The 27,081-nt window shown below is 34.3% G+C and overlaps 1 protein-coding gene across 2 annotated transcripts in view; it reads left to right on the forward strand.

Moving 5' to 3' along the window:
• Positions 1 to 26,476, forward strand: part of LOC118189288 (uncharacterized) — a 140,545-nt gene extending 114,069 nt beyond the window's left edge. For both annotated transcript variants that reach the window (XM_085825475.1, XM_085825476.1), the window contains exons 6-13: positions 1,239 to 1,423; positions 10,763 to 10,861; positions 10,952 to 11,066; positions 12,762 to 12,840; positions 13,171 to 13,213; positions 14,889 to 14,914; positions 16,976 to 17,045; positions 24,019 to 26,476. In XM_085825475.1, the coding sequence (XP_085681601.1) occupies positions 1,239 to 1,423; positions 10,763 to 10,861; positions 10,952 to 11,066; positions 12,762 to 12,840; positions 13,171 to 13,213; positions 14,889 to 14,914; positions 16,976 to 17,045; positions 24,019 to 24,273 (872 nt within the window). In that variant the 3' untranslated portion in view covers positions 24,274 to 26,476. The remainder of the gene's footprint in view (positions 1 to 1,238; positions 1,424 to 10,762; positions 10,862 to 10,951; positions 11,067 to 12,761; positions 12,841 to 13,170; positions 13,214 to 14,888; positions 14,915 to 16,975; positions 17,046 to 24,018) is intronic.
• The last annotated feature ends 605 nt before the right edge of the window (positions 26,477 to 27,081 follow it).

The following is a 27,081-nucleotide window of genomic DNA, read 5'->3' on the forward strand; positions in this document are numbered from 1 at the left end:
CTAACTTGGATACAGGCCAGTTTTCCTAAAAAAAACCCTTTAAGAAAGCATCCTTTCGCTTAAGCAGATAGCCGTCGTATGCTTTGCCATAATAAAGTAAACCAAAAGAAATACCAGTGTTCAGTACTCTTCTATGTACTGACTGATGGGCCCTAGTAGCATCCTGTATCCCAACAATCTATATTAGTGCTACAATAGGCGACGCTTAATTTGATCACATTTGTTCATTGGTAGTTTGATAAAATTAACCGAATTATAATAAAAGACAAGAAAAAATAGACATCAAAATGGCAATAGTATTTAACTAATTTAATATAAAAATATCAAGAAAAGTATAAATAGGGTATTTTCACAGCATTTTAATTAGGAAAAGGCAAAAATATGTTTGTGAATTGTTCATAATGTTTTTAATGAAAAGTTACATTTTTGGAATTGATTGATGCTATACCCCTAATCTCCATACTCGGAGGGCATCCCTCGTATAATGAAAGAGAACATGCACATGTAAATTTAAAATTAGGCAATAAAGCAGTTTGGCGTAAATGTTTTCAGGGTAGGTCCTGATCATCCCCAAACTCGACAGAGTTATTCAGATTCGAAACCACACTAAGGCTGCATTTTAGCTTAATTTTAAATTATTTACAAAATTAAAAGAAAACTTTCTATCGACAGTTTTCTTTTAATTATTATTAATTATTTAATTAGTTTATTTAGAGACATTTTTCTGACACTTGGTAATTTTTACAATATACTTTGACTTTATTTGACGACTTTACTTCGGTAAAAAAATTATTCGATAATACTTCGTAGAATTGCTTATTCAAATTGTTGATCACAGTAAGCAATGTATTTTCCATGTTTTCATATACAAATGAGCGGGATTTCGGAAAATTGATAGCAATATAAGACTGGTAAATTCACCGCGATCACATTACGCGGCGTATACTGTATCAATACAAATTCGTATCGAGGTATTTAAGAACGGATCCAAGAGGAAATAGTACACACTTTTAGTTTTAATTCGTCTGTAATATTAACTGTGTTTCATTAAAAAAATGTGAAAAAGCATGACCTGGGAAGAATCCAGAAAAGTTGATTTGATATTTTGTATTGAAATATACTATGTCGATCGGTAGAGAGATAAATTATATTCGCAGTAAATAAACTGTGTATATTATTTAAAAGAAAAAAAAACCCATTTCATATTTTTGCTAAGTTTTGCCATTTTGTTTTGCTAGAGAAAAAATCTAGAGATCTACGTAAAATATTGATAGGTAAGTATTCAATTGATTTGATGTCCAACGAAATAGTGACAACAAGTATCACACCAGGGTTGATGATCGCCATCCATGGTCCCTTCGATCCCTCTTTTGAACCGCATATTTTGCAACCAGGGAAATATTACCAAGTTTTTGTCAGAATGGTAAGAAGAATTTCTATTTCTTTCAGTTATTTACATATTGCGTAATGTGACAAAGTTTTCCGAATGAAATAAGCATAGAAATACTAATTTATAGATGAAACTTTTATACATTTATTTAATTACATATGGATGATGGCATATCTTTTCAATCTAGAACTAAATTAATGGGGCCTTTGGACTAATAAAGCAACAAGTACTTTATTTTTCATCTGATTTTCAAATTCATACACACCTTATGACACGACAAAGTTAGAAGTTATTACTTATCTTGCAGCGACATTCAAAAGCAAACACTACTCTAAAAATTTCACAGTGAGAAGCGCAAAGATTTTTCAATTCCTCTCATGAAATGTACTCCTCTTTCTTTGTTTGAATCACTTTCCATAACAAAATCAAGAGTTCCCGTATCTTTTCTTGACAATTTATTTAACTTAATATGGTATTAATTATGGTAATTATGGTAATAATTTAACTTAATATGGTATTACTTAATATGGTATTAACTTAATATGGTATTAATATGGTATTAATATATTAGTATTAATTAATGGGTATTAATGGCGCTTTATCTTCTTAATTATCACTGCTTCCAATATCCACTAGCGTTGCAAGTTTACGAGTAACTGGCTATTTATTCGTCATTTCTCGATTAATTTTTTAACGTCTTCTATATCTGAAAATCCTTTGCCACTGTTTACTTCCGCAATTTGCATGATTACTTGATTTGCATGGCTTCATTTTTCAACCGATGGAAATCCTTTAAAATTGTTGATAACTTCTTGCTGATAACGATTCGCTCCGGAACTGATCAAAAAGTCTATTCAATTTACTGAGTAAATCTTCAATTCCAGAAAACGCAGCTTCTTTTTACACTTCACGGAGAATTCTTGTTCGAAGAGGGCCAGGAATTGAGATCTGCTATTCTTTCACGAACTGATTAACGGAACGAGTGAGCGCGTAATTAGCAAAAAAAAGAGGGGAATTGAGAGTTCAACCTCTGTTGCTGGAAGCGTGCCAGTAAAATTCGATTCCCATTTTAGGGAAGAAATAAGTGTCTATCCTTCCATGTTAAAAGTCTGATTAATTTTTATTGTTTCTCAACTTTTTGAAAAATTATTATTCTTAGTTCTCTGTAGAAAGCAGGTTTCAGGAAGTCTCAAAACTGTAACTAAAAGAAATCAGATTAGAAGTTCAGCGTTTCATTGATTCGAATCTACCGATCCCTTTGTTCATTTGATTCTTTTCAGCCCTTCACTCCGACCTCACTGAACGTTACGGATCAAACTGCTCCCCCCGATTCTTTCTGCTTTTCGCTCCATCCTCGCCAACTGTTCTTGATTCAGCCCTCGCTTACGATCATTTCTAGCAAGATTATTGTTAGCGTGTGGCGAATCATAGGGAGAAACCTATTCATTTTAATTAACGAATGATTTTGATCCGATCACATAAACGAGCAGTTTAACCCATCTCTAGTTCACGTCCAGGATCATCACTGTTGACGAAACTTGCATTTACTGCCTGAGATAAGGCAGCAGTCATCTCAAGGGAAGAGCACGTTTTTTCCATGTTCGAAGAAGGGGAGATGATTCACATCACAAAGGCGATCATTCTGTTTGAGTTTCCCGGCCTCCGCTGCTAAAACCCAAGGCCAGAGGATATTATCGTTTTTCCACTTACCCAGTTTCTCAAATTAGCTCCTGTCGACTACTTCCCTTTCCCTAAAATGATGATACAACTGAAAGTTCGCCGTTTTCGCACGATTACTAAGATCTAGCATTAGTCGCAAAAGGGTATGGATACGTTTACGGAAAGCTAATTTGAAGCCGCATTCTAGCGGTGGTAAGAACTCTGAAACAGGGTTCATTGCTGCGCAAAGTAAATGTTTTGAAGGAAATGGTGTTTAAACTTACATAAGTGAAATACTTTTTTGTATGAAATTTTACACCCGCTCAAAATACAGTGTGGTGAAGCGAATGTTCTCTTTCTTACTTTTTCTATAAATTTTAGATCATAACAGATAAGAAGTACACCAAACATAAAATTAGGCAAAGTAGTAATCTTGTGTTTGACATAAATTTTAGTCAAGACTATCGATTTCGAGACAAACAAGGACTCTTCATCAGGAGCAAAGAAATCTTCAACGAATAATATTTCGAATTTCGATGTAAAATAATTTAGATTTTTAAAATATAAGACGGAAGAATTTTTGTGCTCATATCTTCGTTTAATGAACAAACTAAAACGCTTAGAATTTTACCGTTTGCCTCATCGGATATACCGAAAGGAATTTTTAACTGAAGTTCATACTAATTTTAATGTTATTCCCGACTTTTTTTGAAAAATTGCTGGGTTGTCTAAATCATTTGACGTAACAGAATTGTTGAAAGCAAGAGAATAATTATTAATTGTTGAAACACAATTTTTCATTTGAGTAATTTCATTGATAATACATCGTTGAGACTAAAAAGATGAAGAAAAAACACTTAAAAGTATTTTAAATAAAATAAGCTTTCATTTAAATCTTATAAAATAATTATAATGAAACTTCTCTCATCGGCAAACCTGTTTGGCCAGCAGACTTTCACTGCTTATTCCATACTTTCGTTGCTTATTTTATACCGCTCTTCTTCTATCCAGACTTTCGTCCTCTTCCTTTGTCCTCCTAGTAACCCATTATCTAACTTCCAGATGCTACAGAAAGGGAAAAAAAAAGACTTCCGAAGAAACAGTATCAGCTGTCAAAAAAAACTTTGATAAAAGAGAAAAAAGGTTCTTCCTTGTTAAAGCGGCTGTCTCGAGCAAAACTCTCAACTATATATAGTCTTATTACTACATATTTATTATTTCTTTACACAACTGGCTGCAACAGGCTCCGTAGAATATGTATAGACGTAGAATATTTTGTCCTAATTTCTCAATTAGGACAAAATAAATATACAATACTGAATCTTTTGAACATTTAATACAGTTCTACACTCATGTCCATAAATTAAGGATAATTCGGAGTCACGCGGAAATCGAACTCTAAAATAAATATATCACCTGTAAAATCACTACATACATCTTCAAGAATCATATGCAAATTTCAGGAAGTAACCAGATGACACCGATGGTACCTCACAATGACGAGAGTGTAAGAGAGTGCTATATAAGGAATACAGGCAGAGAAGTAAAATTGTTCGCAGGCGCTTTATAAGCATTTCAGTGCAATAACCGAATAGTTATAACACAAAGGACGCATTTGGATGATTTTTTACGTGTTATAATTGTCAGCCGTTTGGAATGTGGGCGTACCCAACTGGAAGTATCAGACGAACTTGGAATTGCCCAGAGTGTCATCTCCAGGCTTTGGTAACGATTCCAATATGATGGTAATGTGAATAGACGTTACAGCACAGGTCGCCCCAGAGTTACAACGCCGAATGAGGACCGGTATTTGGCAGTTACTGCCAAAAGAAACAGGCGGAACACAGCCTCAGACCTGTCTCGTCAGCTCTCTTCAGCCACTGATACGACAATTTCAAGGCAGACCGTGTACAGACTCTTAGAGCAGATTGGTCTATATGCTCGTAGACCTGTTAGATGCGTTCCACTTACTGCAACTCACTGTCGCCTGCGGTTAGGCTGGAGTAGAGAGCATGCATTGTAGACACCGTAACAGTGGGCTTGTGTGATTCTTTCCGACGAGTCCAGGTTTAGCTTGCAGTCTTATTATCGCCGGACTTTCACAAGGAGAGCTCCAGGTACCCGTTACCACCAAGAAACCATCATTAAACGATACCATTACGGTGGTGTAGGAGTGCTCGTTTGGGGTGGAATTATTCTGGGTTCCAGAACTGACCTGCATGTTCAAATTGGAACCATGACAAGCCAAATCGATCGGGACGTCATTCTGGAATAACATGTACGTTTGTTTCGGGGCGCCATGAGCGCACACTTTGTGTTTATGGATGACAACGCCCGTCCTCAGCGCATGCCTTCAATCGGAGGATATCGCCCGTATGGAATGGCTAGCATTCTCACCGGACTTGAATCCAGTAGAGCACGTGTAGGACATGCTTGGCCGATGAGTTGCAGCCCGTCAACTTCCTCCTACATGTCTACCGGAACTTCGGAGAGCATTGCTTTTTGAGTGGTGTAATATCCCCCAAGATCAGATCGAATTATTTGATACTCAGCATGCCTATGCGTTGTACGGACTGTATTGCATCGTCTGAGAGACATACAGTGTATTAACAATCATACCAACCATGTAATATTGGTTTTTTGTAAATAGTTTTTTTTTTTTTTTTATTTGCTCCAAGGAGAAAAAATCGCTAATTTTTTTAATAATATCAAACATATCACATCTTTTTTTGCTCTTTACCTTTTGTTTAATAAATAAGCTTTACAAATAAGTCAAATTTGTTTTGCTTCTAACTCTTCCTTTGCCTGATTTTGCATTATCCTTAATTTTTGGACATGAGTGTATTTGAAGTTATATATTATGGACATCTACAATAATATAAACTCTACAAATCTGCGTTCATAGAAAAATCTTGGCGTAACTTTCCTAAACTTGAAACGTTTGAAACTCGAACATCCCAACAGGGGTGATTAATTTGCTTTCATACCGGCAGGGATGCAAAAAAATGTAATGTTCATGTCATGATTAACAGCATAATCATTCTTAAAAAGTAAAGGTTAAAAGGCTTACCTTTCAAATGATCTTCTTTCTCGATCCAAAGGCATATCCAGGAATATTTTTTTATTAATTACACACATCAAAAGCGCAACTCACGCAAAAAGTGAGGCTTTTAAGATAATAAGATATCTAATTTACAAATCACATCACTACACTAAAAAATATATATATAACACAGAAGAGACACGTTTCACTCAAACGTCCATCACGAGTTCTCAAAGTTCAGTTATAGTTCGCTTTTAGTTTTTTGCTGCGCGCATACGCAAATCACGTGGTGTTCGGTGAGAAAAGTTTCAACAGTTACTATTGCCGTTGTTGTCAGGCTCATTCTCGCATATACGTGTCAGACACGATATAGACACAATATCATCCCAGCCTGATTTTCTAAAAATCAGACATTATGCAAATTTTTCTAACATTAAGAACCAGGTATAAAACAACACTTGTATATTAATTAGAAAACCATGAAAGATAAAAGCGATGAAAACACAGCATATATGACATGACATATTAAAATGAGGTTAACAAAGAATAAACTGAACACAAAAACAGTCATTGGTAAACAAAATTGAAATTCCAAAAACTCTATATTGTATATAATGTTAATGAGTGTTTGATCGCTTTTAAAAACCTCTCATATCTAAATCTATTTTCAGTGGCCAGGATTAGCACAGTATCCTTGGCAGCTGAAACCTCTTGTGGATATAGTTTTCTGATTGGTCTTACTAAATATCCTGTACTGATTTTCACTTGTACCGTTCTCTTAGCACGATCTCTACTGTCAAAAATTTTTACAATTTCACCAATGAGTCTCAATGCAAGTTTTTTGTTTTTCTAGTTCTGTGCGATTACGTCTCAATGTTCATTTAGTTCTTGACATGAAAAACTGGCTTTCTGCACAACCTGGGCTAGATATTCTTTGCGGATGTCACTTCTCAGCTCTTGCCTCAGTATATTGCAGTAGTTGGCTCGCACATTCAATTTCTTGGGAGTCGATATAATCTAGATCTGGCGCTGTCACCTACTTTATGTCCTGCAGAAATAAAAAAACGTGTCAGAAATAGGATCTCTTATGAATCATCCGCGATGTATGTTAAGGAACGGCTATTTTATGTGGATTCAACAGCACACAGTACTGTCAGTAACCAAAATTTTAACGAGAAAGGTCTTAGTAGAACGAAATAAACGTGCCCACCATCCCCCCACGCAACCCTAAGGGGAATGAACTTCCGCTTTGTTGGAAAAAAATAGTTTTCCGTGATTTTGCGACGATCAAGGCGTCTCAGAGCATTATCTGGTCCGTGAAATTGGTTCCGTTATCTGAATACACTGTCGAAGGACAGCCCTGTCTAGCAGTGAATCGTCTCAGAGTCTGCAGAAAAGCGTCGGTACTCAGAGAGATGATAGGCTCTAGATGAACCGCCATTTACCCGGTGCAGGTGAACAAGACGATCCAAGCTTTTCCCTTTAGTCTCAGAAGCAAAGGGCCACTGAGATTGACTCCAATTGTTTCAAAGTTTGAGGAATCTCTTACCCTATCAAGGGGTAACTGTATCGGAAGTGTGGATAAAACTTTGGCATTGAATCTCCTGCAGAGACATATCAGCTCACGGAAGATCATATATTTCGCTTGGACTAAATGATCCAGTGTCGTTCTCTTAATTTGGCTGCCAAAATCTGCATGCCAGCATGACAGCTCTTTACATGACACTCTGTTATGAGGCATTCGGTCAGATAGTCCTTGGAGGGAAGCAAGAGCGTATAAAGGAAGGAAAATTTATCATTACGTTCAATGATCTTAGTTTTGACTCTGGGGCTCCATCGTTGTCTACCGCCACCAAAAGTCTATAGACGGAATCTTCTTTCTTTCTAGAATAATTCCTTTGTTCTAAATTCACCAGAAGTGTTTCGGCGTAAGTTTTTTTCTCTCTACTGTTTAGGGTACGTGAAACCTAGGAGGGATTTTGTATAGATTTGTTAGCATAGGGTAAAATCCAGCAGAATACTCTATTTCAGAAAAACTTGAATAACGTTAATACCATTCAGGATCTTATTTTTTTACGCTCAAATTGGCAAACATTCCTTTTTAATTTCTGCCATAACAGAAACTCCATCTGGCAAAAAAAGTCTGGCAAATCTTCCTGTGGGGTTTTCAGAAATTCTGAACGCTCCCACCACCTGCAACGCCATAAAAGTTTCGGAGGCCACTGCGAGATGCCACATCTGCAAGATTCAATTTACCTGGGATGTACCTCCAACATTCCTATCTCAAGATTTTCCGAATTTCCTTTACTCTGTTATTTACGAATACGCCCAGTTTTTCTGTCATTCTATCTAGCTCAGGGCAACAGTAACATATGTCCAGTACTATATCGAAACGTCAATTAAGGGCAAAGCTTCAATAATATACTTTGCCAAGTGTACTCCTAAAACACAAGCTATCAAATTCAAACGCGGAAAGCAAGCATTTTTTTACTGATATTTAAAGATTTTACACAATACAATAATTGTACCGTTAAGTAAATACCTATAGAGGTGACATCCTTGATGCTTATGCGCGCCCTTATGCCAGGGCAATAGATGATAATTTCTTGCTACAGGACGACAAAGCTAGACCGCACAGGGCTCGCATCGTGGATGATTATTTTCATCAGCAAACAATTCAGCACATGGAGTGGCCAGCTGAGTCGCCAGACATGAATCCTATGGAGCATGTTTGCGATGTTTTAGAAAGACATATAGCTGCTCTGAAGCCTCTTCTTCAGACCCTTATCACGCTTGCAACTGCTTTGCAAGAATAATGGCTCTCACTTCCTACGGAACTGATAGATTGTATAATTAACAACATCGCACATCGCTGTATGTGTTCTATGACTTCTAGGGGAGATTACACTCCATATTGAAGGTAATTATCCTATACTAAACTGATACATTCGGTTTTCTCTTTTTATACATATCATAATTTCTATCACACCATAATTGTCAAAATTCTACTTTTCTGCATATTGAGAATAAGTCTGGTGTGACTCTCCTAAACTTGAAACTTTTAACACTCGAACACCTCATTCAGTCATAAATCGGATATCCATGCGACTTAATGCATTCGGGCGATAATTCATGCGAATTTCATTTCATAAGTCACCCTCTAAAACAGAACTCCATTTTATAATGTAATGTTAAGAATTAAAATTAGCTCTGAGAAAGAGATACTTCAAAACGAGATACTCTCAAACACCTGAAAGGTTTTAACCCTCGCATAGAATTTTGTAACCATGCTACTGCCGTTGTTACCAGGCTCACTGTCACACACGCGTGAGAGACACAACAGTGGCCACTACATGAACCTTTGATGACACTTCATATTTGCAGATTAGAAATAATTTGCCAATTTTGTTGAATAAATACTGTAGTTATTTAAAAATTACCAGAAATTACACATAACATGAAAAAAAATTAATCGGAAACTTTAGTGAGTCTCTTGAGAAATTTCTTCCGAAAATATATTTTTTCACTACATTTTGTTTACTTCAATCCTCCGTATGTGTCAGTAGGCTAGAGATGGGCAAAATCGCTCTTTTATGGGATCGGATCAGAACCGTTCCATCACTGAAAACAATTGGCACTTTTTTTACGATTCACCGCTCATTAATAATAATCTTGGTGAAAAGATCCGGAGCGAGGGGGTAGCCAAGACCGGTTAGAGAGGATAGAGCGAAGAGCGGAAAGGATCAAATAAGCTGTGGGACAGGGAACGGTTAGCCAAGTAGGAATAAAAGGAGAAAAAAATAGTACCAATAATGGGATCGGAAAAATCGCCTCAATCAAACGCCAACTTCCTGAATTGATTTCTTTCAGCTGTAGTTTTCACATTCCTTGAAACTTCTTTTCTACACAGAACTAATAATAGAACTATTTTATTATTATTATTATTATTATTATTATTATTTTAGAGAATGAAACAAAAATTAAACTCACTTTTAGCCCCCATGGAAAGATAAACATTCTTATCTCCCTAAAATGGAAATGGAACTATCTGAGCGCCCTTCCAACAAGAATCCACTCTTTCGCGCATCAGGCGTTCGCTCGCTGACTAAAGTAAATTAGTTCGTGAAAAAAATAGCAGATCTTTATTCCTGGCGCTCTTCCAACAAAAGCTGTCTCTGAACTGTAAAAGAGCTTCAATTCCGTTTTTCTGAAATCGGAGTACATTCGCTGAATAAGGGAAACCGTTTTTTTTAATCAGTTCCGGAGAGGATCGTCCATCTCTGTAAAGCAGTTTAAATGATATTGAAAATCCAGTCAATGTGTAAATGAATTACAATTTGATTATCTTAGTAAAAGTATTGTAAATATGAATTCATATAATGTTTAAATGTACACATAGCTGTCATGATTTTATGTATCTATCACATGTAACTTGTACAAGACAATGATTGTAATCAACATATCTATGCTTATACACAGGCATTGTATGCCCATGTAATATTTATATGTATATTTTTACACGGAGGAAATTTTCCCTTCTGCCAGGATGACTATTAACACTGTAAGACTTTTACAACAAAGTCAGGTCAGTGGTTATCTCAGGTGGCGCTCAGTGTGGGTTAGTGAAAATAAATAAATAAATGGAAGTATACTTTTGATATATCTTTCAGGAAAAAGAAATGTTACTTCCATATCCATATACGACAGATTGCAGGAATTATACACAGGAATGGATTTCCAATAACAAAAGAGGCCCGAGATCTAAAGAAGTAACTGATTTCTCATGTTCAATAAATTTCTTCCGATCATATAAAATATGAGATTTTTCGTTCATAAGCTAATTAATTATCTTGTTGCAGATATGTGAAGCTATGTGCGAGAAAAAGCGTACAGTCACCTCGATTATTGAATGCGATTGTTTATCTTTGCGCATGTACCAAGGCGACGCATTTCTTCTGAAACATTTATGTAATAGTAGGTATACTATTTTTGTCTTTTGAATTTGCTAAATTTGTTTTATTTTTTCTTTTGTTTATCTTCAACTTACACTTGCTTAATTATTAATGCGATACTTAAACACTGTGTTACATCTTCCCTGAATAAAAGATTTCCAACAACCGTTTAAATTTTAAGCGGCTCGGATGCTTTATAAGGTATTTCTCCCGTCTTTTTAGCATGTCTTCGTAGCGTGGTGGTCTGCACGCTGGGCGCGTATTCCAGAGGTCCGCGTTTCGATTCCCGGCGAAGACATTGCATATTTTTTATCTCTCCTGCTTCCAAATATTAACCGAATGACTCTATAGTGGCGCCCGAACTAAAAAGGGTGTTGGATGGTAATTCTCCTCACCCAGGATTTGGGGATTGGGTCCTCTAAAAACTCCAGTCGCCCCCTTTAAAAGGGGAGTATATAAGGTATTTCTGCCGCCTTCTTAGCATGCCTTCGTAGTGTGGTGGTCTGGACGTTAGGCGCGGTTCGATCCCCGGCGAAGGCGTTGCATATTTTTCATCTCTCCTGCTTCCAGTTAACCTAATGACTCTACAACTTATTGACTAAAATTTGCTAAAAATGCATCTAAAACGGAGAAAAAGAAGCCATTGGCTGCCCGAGAACTTTCCTAGGTTTGCTGCCCCCAAATTGTAAAAAAAAAAAAAATGCGCAATGATGAATAAATTTTTTATTTCATGCTCACTAAGTACTTACATGTAACAAATTGGATAAAAGTGCTTACATATGACAAAAACTTACAATGAATTTAAGATATTTAGTTGTGGTATAGCAAGAATCCAGCCGCCCCTGATTTTCGCCGCCTACATACGAGTAGATACTCGTACATACTTTTACGTGTTGCACCCTTACTAGGAACGGCCTTGGCCAAACTCTTTTGCATTCATGGCATTCCTAATCCGACAGCCATTATTAAAAAATGAGAAGATTTAAGGTCATTTTAAACTTACCGCTGGTGATCTGTACCAGTTGGTCAATAAAGGATAATAATGGGATTTTATTGAAGTATAAAAGCTTTTATTTGCTGCGTTACTCATTTCCTTGGTTATTCCATGGAGAGGACGAAGACATTCTTGGTAAGTTTGCTACTGTAAAGAAGAATCTCGACTCGTTTTTGCAATAAAACTGTACAATTAACTTAGTAATTGAGTAATCAAATATTGAACTACCTTGAAAACATAATAAACAATTCGGTTTACGTTAGTCTTAGAGATTTTGTTCAAACAATTACTATTCAATAGCTTCAAATTTTTACTTATTTAAATAAATCAATTATGTCATGATCATTTAATCATAATTTAATTATATAATAATAAAATTTAATTAATTCGTAACTCAATTAATTCTATATAGTTAATTTAAAATATTTCATTTTCATACATATGTAAAACGTTTAATAATAACATAAGATAGAAAGGGCATGTAAACATTCAGAAAAGACATTTTATTATATAGTGCTATATACTTGGCGTATAATTACATAATTTGCATCAGAATTATGAATCAGCATTTGTGAGATTTTTAAGGTTTCTTCAAAAAAATCGTAATATACATTTGTAAAACAAAATATCAGTATTTTACTATGCTAATTTTGATTCCAATGTTATCAGACAAAGATGCATACATTTTCAAGTTTTAAGAGTATTTTCATTTCTATTTTTCAGGTACCTGTGAGCGTTCTTTAAGACTTAGACAAGACTACGACAAAAACGTGTGTTTGGATAGCTGTAAAGATAATTGCGAGTAAGTTTTAATTAATAAAGTAACATTTGCATAGAGCTTTAATTAAGACACAATAATACGCCGAATAAATACTAATTCAGAAGTCAAACAACAAAAATCAGCGTAATATTTTCAAAATTTTTACAGGACTAGTTTCGATGGTTTTACCGAACCACCATCCTCAGCTGCAAAACCGCATTTTTGCGGTTCCTAGTCCTGTAAAAATTGTGAAAATATTACGCTGATTTTTGTTGTTTGACTTCTGAATTAGAGCTTTAATATCATATTCTACTGCAAACCATAACTTTTACTTTAGGAATAAAAACATTGTTTCTTTTCTTTTTAATTTAGAAAATGGAGATATATTTACACCATTCAAGCAGTTCATACTTCAGTAAGTATTTAGTTCAGTTATTTTTATACATTGAAATCAAATATTTCTAGTTTTAACCAAAAATATTATGCTTGAAAATAATTTTCAGGAAGTGATTCTTTATTTGCAATACTCAAACTGAATAAAACTCCTTTCTTCCAAACATATTAAAATGTTAAATATTACTAATCTTTCAGTATCTTAAAATCTGTCTGTTACATATGGGCATCTTAGTCTAATAATATAATAATTTGAAACACATTAATATCAACAAATATTTAATATTAGTAAATATTTGATATCATACATTATTACATACCGTGAAATTAATTTTTGGTATTTTTTTTTCCTCTTTTATATAATTTTTTAAGGAAGCTTAATCCCATTCTTGTATTACTTAACGTACTGAATTCGAATGATATTTTTATAAAACATACATAATTTTTGTTTTACTGTATAGATACAGCTTTGGGATATTAACATTATAGATAACAAACGAAATTTCTAAAGCAGAAAATGCAAGATAACCAAATATCCAGACTTGTATGACGGGAAATGGCAAGAGACCCAACCGATTACTTCTATATGCGACCGCATTTATATTATCTACTATATTTTTGAGAATATTAGGACTTCTTTATGCAGGAAACGTGACAAAATCTTTCCGGAAGATACGAATCACGGAACTTCCCTTTACCAGTTGGATCTATTAGTCCATTTTATACCCCATCAGTAAGCACGGAAGAATATGATAACTGCCAACAAATGAATTGTGGACTACGTTTTTTTTTTTTTTTTTTTTTTTTTTTTTTCATTTTATGGTGTTATATATAATGTTTTCATGCATTATTTACCATATAATAAAGTTTGCTGAAAAATGAAACGAAGTTTATTCGCACTTCTGGCAAGAGTTTTAGAAAGCTGTAACACCTAGCTGTAGAATGGTCCACCAGCGGCCGAGCGGTAAAGTCGCTGAACACTGGTAGTTCGGTCCGAGGCTCGAATCCCGCGAACGGGCTGGCTGCATGGGTGTTTTCGTGGTTTTTCCCATGTGTAACGTGTATACGAGCCAGTTTCCCTTAGAAAGTCCTCCACGAAGGCATCCCTTCCCTTAGGCAGATAGCCCTAGTGTGCTTTGCCATAATAGAATACACCATACACCACCTAGCTGTAGAATAACCGATTTTACAAAGTTATTAAGCAAGATACTTCAAAAGTTACAATGAGAATGATGAATTAGCATCGAGTTATATTATAATTTTTCTGGAAGCAAAAATAACGCAAAAATTATTCATTTTCAAATAATTTTTAAGTCTAAAGAGATTCATTTAGAATCTTCCTTTGATGCTACAGAGTGATCACATTAAGACGTGTAATAATAGAAATTTAGAAGAAAAAAAAAACTGAGAATATTGAATAGAATACTATTACTTAATGCATTCTTTCTTAAAACTAAAATTACATTATAATGTCTTATCACGTCTGGAGTGATAATACTATTGCCTTTATATTAGAGCATGGAAATTTGATCATGCAGATTTGCCCTTGATTTACATAAATATTATCACTCCTGTGTCTGTGAAAAGGGCTCGCTAAATTTTGTTTACCAAGGTATGATAATATCAGGCCCAAATGTCTAATAATAAAATGCACTGATTTGTTTTAATGAAAGCATTAATTTCTTTTATTTTTTCAGTTTCCTGGTAGCACGGCTGGCAAAGAGTAAGCATAATAATATTTTATATTTTGAGCTACAAATCTTATTTCAATCTAATTAAAATATTCAAAGTTTATTGGATTTTAAAAGATGTTCATTAAATCGGATTTCAAAATCCAGTACGCTTCGAATCAATTTTGTGATGAATTCCCAGTAAGGGACGAACCCAATGATGATGAATTCTCAGTTGGTGATCTACTCAGACCTAATGTCGCATGTAATTTTTGGATCAGTTTCAAACAGAATTAGACAAATCGAACTAAATCAGTTTTGACTATAATGCTCCAAATAAAATAAAAACTTGTTGGCGTTTATTGCTATTTACACTTTATAATAAATTATTTAAAAAAAATAACTAAAACCATAAGATCTGAAAGGAACTGCAAGAGCATGAATTTGAAAATTGAAAACGCATACATTGAAGAAATTTGAAAGATAATTATAATACATTGATATCTGGATACTGTATGAATAGCTTTACTTCAAATGGGAATGCCGTAAAATGTTCACCTTAGAATTATGAGTATTTTCTAACACTATTAATGTTTTATTGTTAGCATGTAAACTGAAATTTTTGTCGTAGGTCACGTTAGATACAAACTTTTGATTCTGAACAGGATTGTAGAGTTACTGTCCTGCAGATGCAAAACTATTTTCTGATACATTTATAATTCAAACAAAAAATTACCTATATTTACCGGCGTATAAGAGGCACTTTTTTCTTAAAATAGGTCCGAAAAACAGGGTGCGTCTTATACGTTGATACTCAGTTTCTTTATTTCTCAAGTTTGTTACTCGGTCAAAGCTTTATGGGATGCTGTGAAAACAGAGACAGTGGTTAAATCATTTAAGAAGTGTGGCATTAGTAATACACTGGATGGTACAGAGGACAGTTTGTTGTATGAAGACTCAGATGCTGATTTAGAAGAGGATTCAAGTGACTCTTCATTTAGCTCTGGAGATGAGTGTCTGGGTTTTGACGAAAAAGATTAAAAGGTGCACTTTCCCAGATAGACTGGGTATTTACTGAAAGTATTACTTTGTACTTGTATTACTTTATAGTTAATATATTGTAAATTCATTACAATGATAAGTAATCCAGTTTTATCCTTCAAAGATGTGTATCAAAACGGGAGTGCGTCTTATACGGCGGCAAAATGCGATATTTGAAAATATTCAACCAAGTTATGAAGTTTAACTTCTTTTACTATTGTAAAATGTGGCGAAACCTTAGAGAAACGTAAAGCGAATTATCTATTGGTCTAAGAGAGTAAGTACAGAAACTTTCGAACGGTGAAAAAGACCCTAATAAAATTATTTTAAGCTTATTAAGATGAAAAGAAGGCATTCCTGGTGCTTGCACAGTCCGCCAGCACTTATGGCGAGAGAGTCGAAGTAGGTATTCAAATGTAGAACTAAATTTAAGTAGATAATATCCAAAGGATACGCAGAACAATTTAATCGGGAAGTTGGCTCTCAATTCTCCTGTGTGAATATGAACTATCGGCATGCAGCAACGCCGAAGACAAGAAGTCTTATCTAGTATAGCAAATTAATAACGTAGCCTTCATATGGCAGAACACATGTTTTAACTTAACAATCTCAAACTTTCACATATATACACTCAAGCTAATTTGCATTCTGGCTGGAAAACGGAAATAGAGAATTGACAGTAAAAATTCAGAACATAAAATAACTGCTTAAGCAAATTAAAATAAAACTCAAATAATGATTTGAATAGTTAACTAGTTAAATATGTCTTATATGTATATTTGAAAGTAATTCTGTCATTATGACTATTATAGTACATTAAAATAAAAAATTTAGTTTTGAAATCAGAGAAATCAGTTTTAGATTTAAAATTTTGAAATAAAAGTTTGGTCGTATAAACGTAAGTTATTTTTGTAAATGTAAATTATTTCTGTTTAATTAAAACTAAGGAACACAAAAATCAAGCAACTAAATAGCATTCAAAATTTATTATTTAAATTTATTTAAATAACTCTCAACTATTCAAATATTAAAAAAAAAAACAGATTTTAATTCCATATACATTTCTGTTTCAGCTCTGTTGTCGTGGCCGTGTATTTGCAAGAACCTCCATTAACACTCATTTCACATAAGCCGAGATTTGAAGTAAGTCATACATATTTATTAATATATCAGCCGTATTTCTCTTTGCAGAATTTACCAATTTCAAAATATTTTCTGCGGAAAATTTCTACATACCAAGCAGTTTCTTCTCTAGAACTCTGGGCCGGTGAACGAAAGTAAAATCGCTGAAACCTGGTAGTTCGACCTCGTTTCGACTTCAGGCAAACGGGCTGTATGCATGGGCGTTTTCGAGGATTTACCCATGTGTAATGTGGCTACGAGCCACTTTTCCAAAAACGCCCTCCACGAAGACATTCCTTCCCTTAGGCAGATAGCCCTAGTCTGCTGTAATGAAAAAAGTAAATAAACCAATCATCTCTACAATTAAGTCGTTAATATTACGCATAGGACTGAATGAAGAATACCAACTTATTTATTTAAGTTAAAACTAACCGTCTAAGAAACATCAATTTTCTGCTTTATGTTTCTAGAATTATTTGTTAATTTATTTAACTAATCTTATAATTTACTTATAAGCTGCCGATTCTCCAATGAACGAATAGGCGAATGCATGAAACTCCGCCAAAATACTGATGTCGCTGCTAATATTGAAAATGATAGCTAACAATAAATAACTTTCTTTTCTTTCCTTCTAACGGAAGCGAGACAGCCGATCCGCTGGGGCAGTTAGCGTATCAGCCAGGTGGTCCCATTGACGGAAATAACTTTGCTACAAAAGCTCCCGGATTGCAGGCGATATGTGAAGGAAGAGCAAGTAAAATTATGTGTTTCACTTCTTTTCAAGAGTCATAGTCCACGAAACACATTTTGATGTGTTTTGTGCAAGATGAGTGCTAGACGAATCAGTGGTTGAGGGATGGTAGATGGGTCCAATCTGGACCGGGAGAACAATTTCAGTTTCCACATGTCCAGAGTTAGAGATGGATAGATTCAACTTAAATACCCTTAAAGGGCTTTCACAACTTGAACAGTTAATGAGTTCTGTAGATAAATGCAATAAAGGTATAACTGAGTTACATAGATATGCTTGGTACATTAACTATGACAATAAATAATTAACAGGACTGCTCATGCAAAAAGTTAAAATAATACATTAAATAAGGCAATAAACACAGTTATTCGTAGTTAAATTAGAGTATATAACATTAATTTAAAAATAATTAATATAGACATATATATGTAGTATTTACTTTCAAATACATGGGGAGAGCACATTTAAAGCATAATTACTCCTTTATTTTTACTAATATTAAATAAAGAAAATAAAAGATAAAAAGTAAAAGTTAATAGTTCCACTGGTAATCTCATGGTGAAAGAAGTCCGACAATTATACCAGGATAATATAACGATGGCTAATACTCAGTCCTAAGAAATACATTCAAGGGCCCGTCTGCCCTCTCAGCTACTATGGACAAACATCCTGATAGACTTGCGGACCGTCTGTCCACTTCCATTCCATCTCAGAATATCCACTTGTCTGGAACGCGTCTTATCTCCAGTACTTCCGATGCTCGTCTGTTGATCTGCAAGCTACACTGCACTTCGTCAAGGCTTTGCTAAGTTGAAGTAGAAGTAAATGTTGTGGAAGGATCTACCGCTACATATATGTAATGAAAATGTGATGAAAACAAATTTTTAGAAGTACTGATATAGGTACATTGAGACGTAGAAGCGTAGCAGTGTTGTTCGGCGTAGATACTTGATGCTTAGAGTGTCCCCCCATATTCAAGAGGTGAACCATGTCGAAGTCGAGCTGGATTAAATTCCATTTTTATTTAAATTCAAATTTGTGACTACAATTCATTTGGCACTCTAATCTTGCCCCTTCATGAACATTTACATTAATGCTATTGCGATAGCCAGCAGCGTCCAAGCACCACATAGGGTGAAGCTAAAAATACGCAATTATCTAACACGACAACTCACCAAGAGGAAGGTTTTGGTTAAAGTTAGAAGAGTTTTAGTTCTCAGAGTTTAGATTCCCAATAAACTACGCCATCAGAGTTACGGAAGGTTTATATTAATTTAGAAATGCCGCAGTCCAGAAATGTTATTTTTAGAACAGAGAAACGAAGTACCCAAATTAAAAATGAGGGATTAAGAAGTTATTAATAAATTAAATTATAAAGCTGATTTACATATTTTTTTATCTTACATATCCCCCTTCAAAGAGGAAAAGGGTTGGCGACAGAAAAGCCTTTTTAGAAGAAGGTATTAAAGCATATGTAAGAAAAATAAAAAATATGTAAAATATAAATTATAATTAAATTAGTTATACAATAATTTAAATTAGCAAAGTAAATTAATTTTCTTTCTGTATTCTAAAAATAGTAATCGCTATTTGGACTGCGTCATTTCGAAACTAATCCATGTTATATGATTCTTACGTAATTCTGATGATATAAATGGAACTGAAACTCAAACAGCCAATAATTATTTTACAGCAGTATTAATTATCCAATCAATATGTATTGAGAACCAAAACTAACTCAGACTGAATTAAAATTTCACCGTGAACATAACGCACTTGCTCGCTACTCTTTGGCTGCTGCCCTCTTACTGTAAAGTTATCAAAAATGTAAACCTCTTGAAATAGGCACAAATAATGTGCCTAATTGTTTGGAGCTGCAACATGTTTGCTGAAATACTATAAAAGATTTTAGAGTTTTACACTATGAACACATTACAATGCTTGATAAAACTTTATAAAGTAAGATGCAAATTATCCAGATTCAGGTTAGAATTTATTTTACACAAGTTACTTAAACGCGCAGGGCAATATTGCAGCATTTCTTAAATTGAAACAAATACTCGTAGGAGCTTTTAATAGCGTACCTCAGAAGTCAAGAAGTTTGAACTTTCTGATATCTCGTTTGGTAAACTACTTCATATAACTTCTCATCACCATGCCCATAGCAGAGCTCATTAATGTGAGCAGGTAAGTACGGCTATTGCAGTAGATAGCCTGTCTCATAATCACACAAGTATCAAGTCAAGAGTGTCAGTGACCTCCGACGCCTGTCTACTTCTCTCCTCGAACCGCGTACACCACTTTTTCTCCTCTGTCCTCATCCGAGGCGCGCCTTTTAGGAAATGGAGTCCGGTGATCGCTACAAAATTTTATCTAGCCTCTGCTGCACTTTCCTATCCATTATTATTATTATTTCCTATCCATTATCATCCAGTTTCCTATCCATTATTATCAATATTTCTACGCCAACTAAATTCCTCTTGTTCATTACTTCTAAGTCTGTTTCTATTACACACACACATACATATATAGTACATATATGTGTATGTGTATGATGTTACAGCAAATCAGTTACAAAGTTTAAGGATAGACAGAGTATACCTTGACGATGGAAAATCATGTAGCAATACATGGTTGGAAGCGCTTTTTTGGCACGGTAGTGACGACAGGAAACACAAAAAAGGAAGGGCATGAACAATGTGACAAAACATGTTTTATTATGTTCAGTACAGCAGAAAACAACAAATAGGAACAAAAACAGACAACGATCGTCATTAAAGAAGGTGTTCCAAATCAAGACCTCGGACCGTGATGCAGGCCTCACGTCTCCGACGCAAGGAAGATCTATATCACGCATAGAAGATGGCATAGCTCACGGTTCCTGCATCACGTTCCGAGTCGTAATTCCGAACACCTTTTTTGGTGACGCTCGTCTGTTTTTGTTCTTATTTCTTGATTACTACTGCACTAAGTTAAAATAAGCATTATTCTCACCCTCTTCGTGACCTTCCTTTTTTTCTGTTTTGTGTCGTTACTACCGCGCCTGGAAAGCGTTTTTGATCATGCATTGCTATGTGTTTTTCCATTGTTTAGGTGTGCTCTATCTCTCCTGAAAGTTTGTAAGCGATTTGCTAAAACACTCATATATATATATGATGTTTTTGAAGCATAGTTGCGATGGCATAGTGGCAGGCTGGGAAGACAGGCAAATGACGCCGTCACGAAAATGAAGTAGACGAACTCCCAAATTTTATTTTTACGCATATAAAATCATCTCAGTAGATATTTATCCTAGGATAATGAAATCCGATACATTTCTATGTTTCAATCATAATGAAATATGAAAAATTTCTATCTACACTGCGAAAAAAAAGGGGGGGACAGTTCTATATCTCCCGTTTGTGTCAAAATACTTATATTAGAACAAAGCAACACATAAATCTCATACACATCCTAAGTAGCGCTTTCAAGACATGAAAATGGCAAATTTAATTTCGTCAATCGGCCTAGTAGAGAGGGAGATATAGAACTGTCACTTTTTTTTTTTTTTCGTGCATTGTCCTCCCCCTCAAAGAAATGAGGTAGGCAGTTGAGAAGCAAAGCAGCGCGAGGATGACAGAGTAGCACTTAGGAAAAGGAATGGAATGACGTAGTTTATTTGACGAGCGGTATTTATACTAAATACATCAGAAAGTTGGTTAATCTATAAGCTATGATTGGTTAATATAAGGTGTTTATATAATCATGGAAGAATCTCGAATTTGGGAGAACAGATGAATTTAGGGGAAGAGCACCAAATCTGGAATCGCTAATTTTGAGGTTGAGAATTATTCTTAAAGCAACTATCGTATTTTCTTATATCTTACATATCCCCCTTGAAAAGAAAGGTAAAGACAGCAGGGTGGCAGAAAATCATTAGGGAATTAACGAAGCAAGAGAAAATTTATTATATGAGGATAGACATGAGGAAGCATCAGGGACTTTGCCGGCAGGTTTTCCTATGCCTTTTCATGACCTCTCTCATATATACAGATTACGGAATACTTAACATATAATTTACAAGTAATGTAATTTCTAAAGAAACTAAACAATAAATTAATACAAATATAATTTTTAAAGTCCTCAAATTATTAAAATGTCCAATATCCTTTGAATGACCAATGAAATTTTTTTTGTAAAGTCTGTTGATGAAAAAAGTTCCACCAGTTAAATGTTCAGTTTTTTCACGAAGTAAATGTTCAAATGTTTTTCATAAAGTAAATGTCCATTAAAAAGTCTTTCAAATTTTTGTTGATGAAAGTATTTCTGTTATAATGCAGATTGAGTTGTCAACTTTCATGTAGAAATATAATACTCAATTTCCGATTAATTGAATAAATTCTTTCTATTTATGTAAAATATAAAATCTAGCTTTCAAATTAATAGCCCTTTAACTCTTGATTTCTTTCTAAAAATTTTCTAATTAAACGAAAAGGTCTGTCATTTAATATGCACTGCGCACTTACCGATGAAATCTGAACCCAGCACCTATACATTAAACTGTCATGTGATCTAAAATGGAATTCGTATAAAAGCTTACTTACGTTGCACTCTCTCTTCTGTTCGGGGCCCACCAGCGGCCGAGCGGTAAAGACGCTGAACACTGGTAGTTCGGTCCGAGGTTCGAATCCCGCGAACGGGCTGGCTGCATGGACGTTTTCGTGGTTTTCCCCATGTGTAACGTGTATACGAGCCAGTTTCCCTTAGAAAGTCCTCCACGAAAGGCATCCCTCCCCTTAGGCAGATAGCCCTAGTGTGCTTTGCCATAATTAAATACACCACACCTCTTCTGTTCGCTCGTATCTTCTGCTGCTTTGGATTATGCATCCATCGTTCTAACTACGTAGCAAAGTCTTCGTGTTAAATGATGCAGACAACCGCCGCCAATCCGTTGTTACTTTCCTCTCACCAAGTCATCTTATTCCTGTAATAGTAATTACGCAGTCTTCATAGTACAAAGAGGCAATTTGCCCAGAAGGACTATTAATTTCGTTTTGGCATTTTGCGTTGTTTCACATTCCAAATTGTTGCCACCAAATATTATTCCCTTGTATTATATTTAAAGAAATTAAATAATGAAGAATCTGCATAAGTTTATGTATGTTTCTCGCATTGTGATGAAACAACGGTACCTAGAGCCATCAAATTTTGAATAACGTAATCCTCCTGCAAATATGGGCATCTGGAAGCCCAAATTTGAAATTTGGAATTTGTTTTTTTTATCGATTTCATATTTTGTAAAACTTTAACGAATTTTTGATTAACCAACTCAAGTATTTCAAAGCGAGCAATGGCAACGTTGTACAGAAAAAAGCATTTTTATATCCAGCGCACGAGACTGTGTATCTGAAATTCTAAAGATATGCTCATTTTAAAATTATTTTGCAATATTGCTCTTGAACTGAATTTTATGGTTTAAGTGCGAAGAACATGATGTCTAAATGTCTAATAAATAAAGGTAACACAGAAAATGTTTAAAAAAAAAAAAAAAAAAAAAGCCCATGTACAGAAGTTTTCAAATATTCCACCAAATTTTGCTAAATCAGGATTCTGAAATAAGTTCAAAACCCCATAATTTAGAGCTTTACAGATAACTAACGATCCTTACGAGTGTCACGTGCTTTGCCATAAAATAATCAATCCTGTAAATTTTAAATCGTCAATCATTTTGCTATAAAATAATCATTTTTATGAATTTTGAATTATAACATTCATAATTTATCTTTCTGGCTTTATACATCATTACACACTTGTTCACATTGTTAATCTTTGAATTCCAAAAAACGCGCTTGAACGATATAAGATTGTATAACATAAGTCTTATAAACAAAAGCTTATATAACATAAGTCAGACGGCAGTGATTTCAGACTGGCGGTCCCTGAAGCAATTTTATGCAGCTTGTGAAGACATTTCAATTATGTGTTTGTTGCAAATATACGGTGTTGCAAAGATTTTGATTATTTGAAGTCCGAGTTTAAATGATTTTCATTGCCACTAAAAACGAATGTAAATAACGCACCAGAAAATCTATAAATGGAGCTAATTAATTTACACTGTGGTATAAGTCTCACCCAAAGATTTGAAGATACAGATTTTATTATCTCAAAGCCATTTTGTTTAGTGAAATGAGAAGAATTAGTTAATCTAAAATTTAATTTAAAAGAAAGTCATTTTTAGTAATAACCTGTCTTCTTTCCCTTTAGCCTATAGAACTCTTCAGCTACGTTGGAGGCTATCTAGGATTATGGCTTGGATTTTCCGCTGTGGCTTTCATCGACTTTGTGCATTCGCTATGTGGATTGCTTTATCTGATCATACAGCAACGAATTCAAAAACTTGCTATTGAAATTGCGGAAAAGGATGATACAAAGGAAATCATTTCTTTAAAAATTTTTAAAAATATTGAAAATGATAACGTTCCTGTTTATGAATTTGACAACATTGATTATAAAGTTTAAAAATTCGCTTTATGTAGAACGTAGAAGAGCTTAAAACAATATTCTAATGTTGTTTGACAGATAATGCTGATGCTTTCGGTTCAATCAACGGTATACATGTTGGAATTATTTATGTTTACTGAATTTGCATGAGAATATCTCCTTAATTTGTAACTTTCTTAATAACTACCCTTAGTGTCAAAACATGCAACGTATGAAGTGGAGATTACGATATTCAACAACATGTACTTTTCATCAATACAATCATTAAAATGATTTAATTTATACACTCGGTAAATTTAATTTATGCACTAGGTGCTATCTACCTTTTCATATTGAAATACATATACCCTCAGCAAATTAGCTTAACTGGCCTTTGCAGTATGCATAAACAATAAAATTTGTATTAAATAACTACAACTAAGTAAGTATTAAATGGGAATTTCTTCACAGAAATTGAAACTATCTCCTGCACTTCTATATCGTCGAATAAACTTTCTACTCATTGAATTATTTTAATTACTGCATTTAATTGCACAAAACAACAGGAAATATGTGTTTCCTGTTCTTGGAAATCTACATACTGGTTTCGAAATATTAGTTCGATTGTTACCATCATGACGTATCTCATTGTTTTCGCCATTTAATTTATTGCTTCCTTCTTTTATGCCTATTCTGGTAACTTATCTCTTTTCATTCACTTTGTGTTCAAGACATAGTTGTATGAGTTCATTATGCAGCAGGTTTGACAACTGTCTTAGGCTGCCATTAAATTATCTGATGTAACTATATTAAGGATAAGTGTTGTCTTAACAGATAGTTCATTAATAAACAAAAAAAGAACTCTCTGGACGCTGCACAAAACCGGTTTCAAAATTTGGATTTGCAAGTAGCATTTTTATTCAAAACAACATTTCTCGAAGACAATTGCATCTAAGCTATTTTACATTTTTTTCGCAAAACCTGTAACAGCTCAGTAAGTTAGGAGAATAAAAGTCAATCATAAAGATTTAGAGACTGAGGACAGAGGAAACAAGCAACGTAAGGCAATATTTTCAAAGCTGCTCATTTTCCGTAAAATGTATATAAAGCAATGTTCATATCCATACTGTTTATACCATTAAATTGCCTTTTAACATAATCATAACCTTTTATTGTAATCATACATGTCAAAAGGGGACCATAAACATTCACGTGTTCTATTTTGGGTATTACGGGCATTCATATGCTCTTCTCTTCGATGTTCACATTTCTGTTTACCATTTATTTTAAACACGCTTACAGCTGAGAAAGCAACACAATGTATTCCATCAATATTAAGAAGGAGGACCATTATGGAAATTTTAATCTGATTGCATTAGTAAAGCTAAAGGTCAATGGACGTAATCCCGAGCAAGTATTCGACAAAAGATATGGGTTTGCCTGGAAATGATGAAAGCGTATAATTCTCTGTTAAGTATTTTATGCTTACTTGTGAATCTCACTTCCTTTTTGGGTACAATAATCCTGCTTGCTCATCGTGGAGAATTCTAGATGATGGATGTTTTCAAAAAGAAGACAATTGGACAAAAGGAGCAGATAAACTGGCACATTGAATCTCCTGTTCTGAATCTCATTTATAACTGTTGGGACATACTAAAGAAGAAATACTATACGGCAAAATTCTTATCCTCAATTCTTCTTGACTTCAGATCTTAGTTGCTTTTCTATAGGGATGAAAGAATGGAAAGTTTGTTCTCAAAATTTTCTATTAGTATCCAGAATTCCACATTTATTTGAGATATAGTTTTTCTCTTAGAGTTCTGTATTGCATATTATTTCAATTATTTTTATTTTTGATTTTAGTATAATTTCCCATCATGTGCATTCAAATTTAATTTTTAAGGTTAAATTTATGTGCTAGGATTCTTCATGCCATTCCAAATAATTTTGTTTCCAATTTTATTCAATTCTTGAGAAATTAAGTTTTATGTTCATGTGTAAAGATAATTTTAGATATTAGTGTTTGTACGGGCGAGTCTAAAATCACTGTCATACCATATACTCTAATGATATGTAAGAGTAATAAAGTCATATGGAGTATTCGTTGTGTGTTAAATATAAATGTGTAATTCTTTATTTTACGTTTATGGCGATATTTTTATTACATTTCTAAACTGTGATATCATGCTTTACTTCTATACCAACTTTTGGTGTTCATGAATAAATAAAATCATTAAAAATACTCTCTGTTTATTATTATTTATGACTCAGTCTGATTTAATGAATTATTATACATTTTCTTCATTTTGTGTATGTTAGCGGCGAAGTCTGGAATCTTGTTTTCTATAGAATGCCTAAAACTAGCCGGCCATATATGAAACGATTCATATATATCACACATTTCCTAGGCATTCTGTAGAATGCCAAATGAGAAACCGGCAAAGTATGAAATACATCTCCGAGGTCGTTTCGAAAATCACGCGGTCAACTTTGAACGCGCGCCTCAGGCTCAGAGATTGTCAGTTGCACTTTGCGATTTGTTCGGGAGTGTCAAAATACGCAATTTTACTTAAATGTTTTTCAAAAAAAAAGAAAAAAAAAAAAAGGTTTTTACTGTGCTACATGAAAATGGAGGAGCAAGCTGTAGTGTTGGAGAAGGAGTCATGGTCTCTAGACATGAAACAACAATTCGACGATTAACTGTTAAAAATTCGAGTTAATGCTACCAGTTTTTTCTTAACTAAAAGTGCTTGCCTGAAGTTAATAAATGAAGTACAAAAATCCAAAATGACTACTAACAAGGAGTCCAGGGAGTAACTATCAACTCGTTTACCTAAACTCATTTAT

Source organism: Stegodyphus dumicola, chromosome 10 (genome assembly GCF_044657685.1).
Source record: "Stegodyphus dumicola isolate Sdum_Otavi_A_Nest chromosome 10, ASM4465768v1".
NCBI lineage: Eukaryota > Metazoa > Arthropoda > Arachnida > Araneae > Eresidae > Stegodyphus > Stegodyphus dumicola.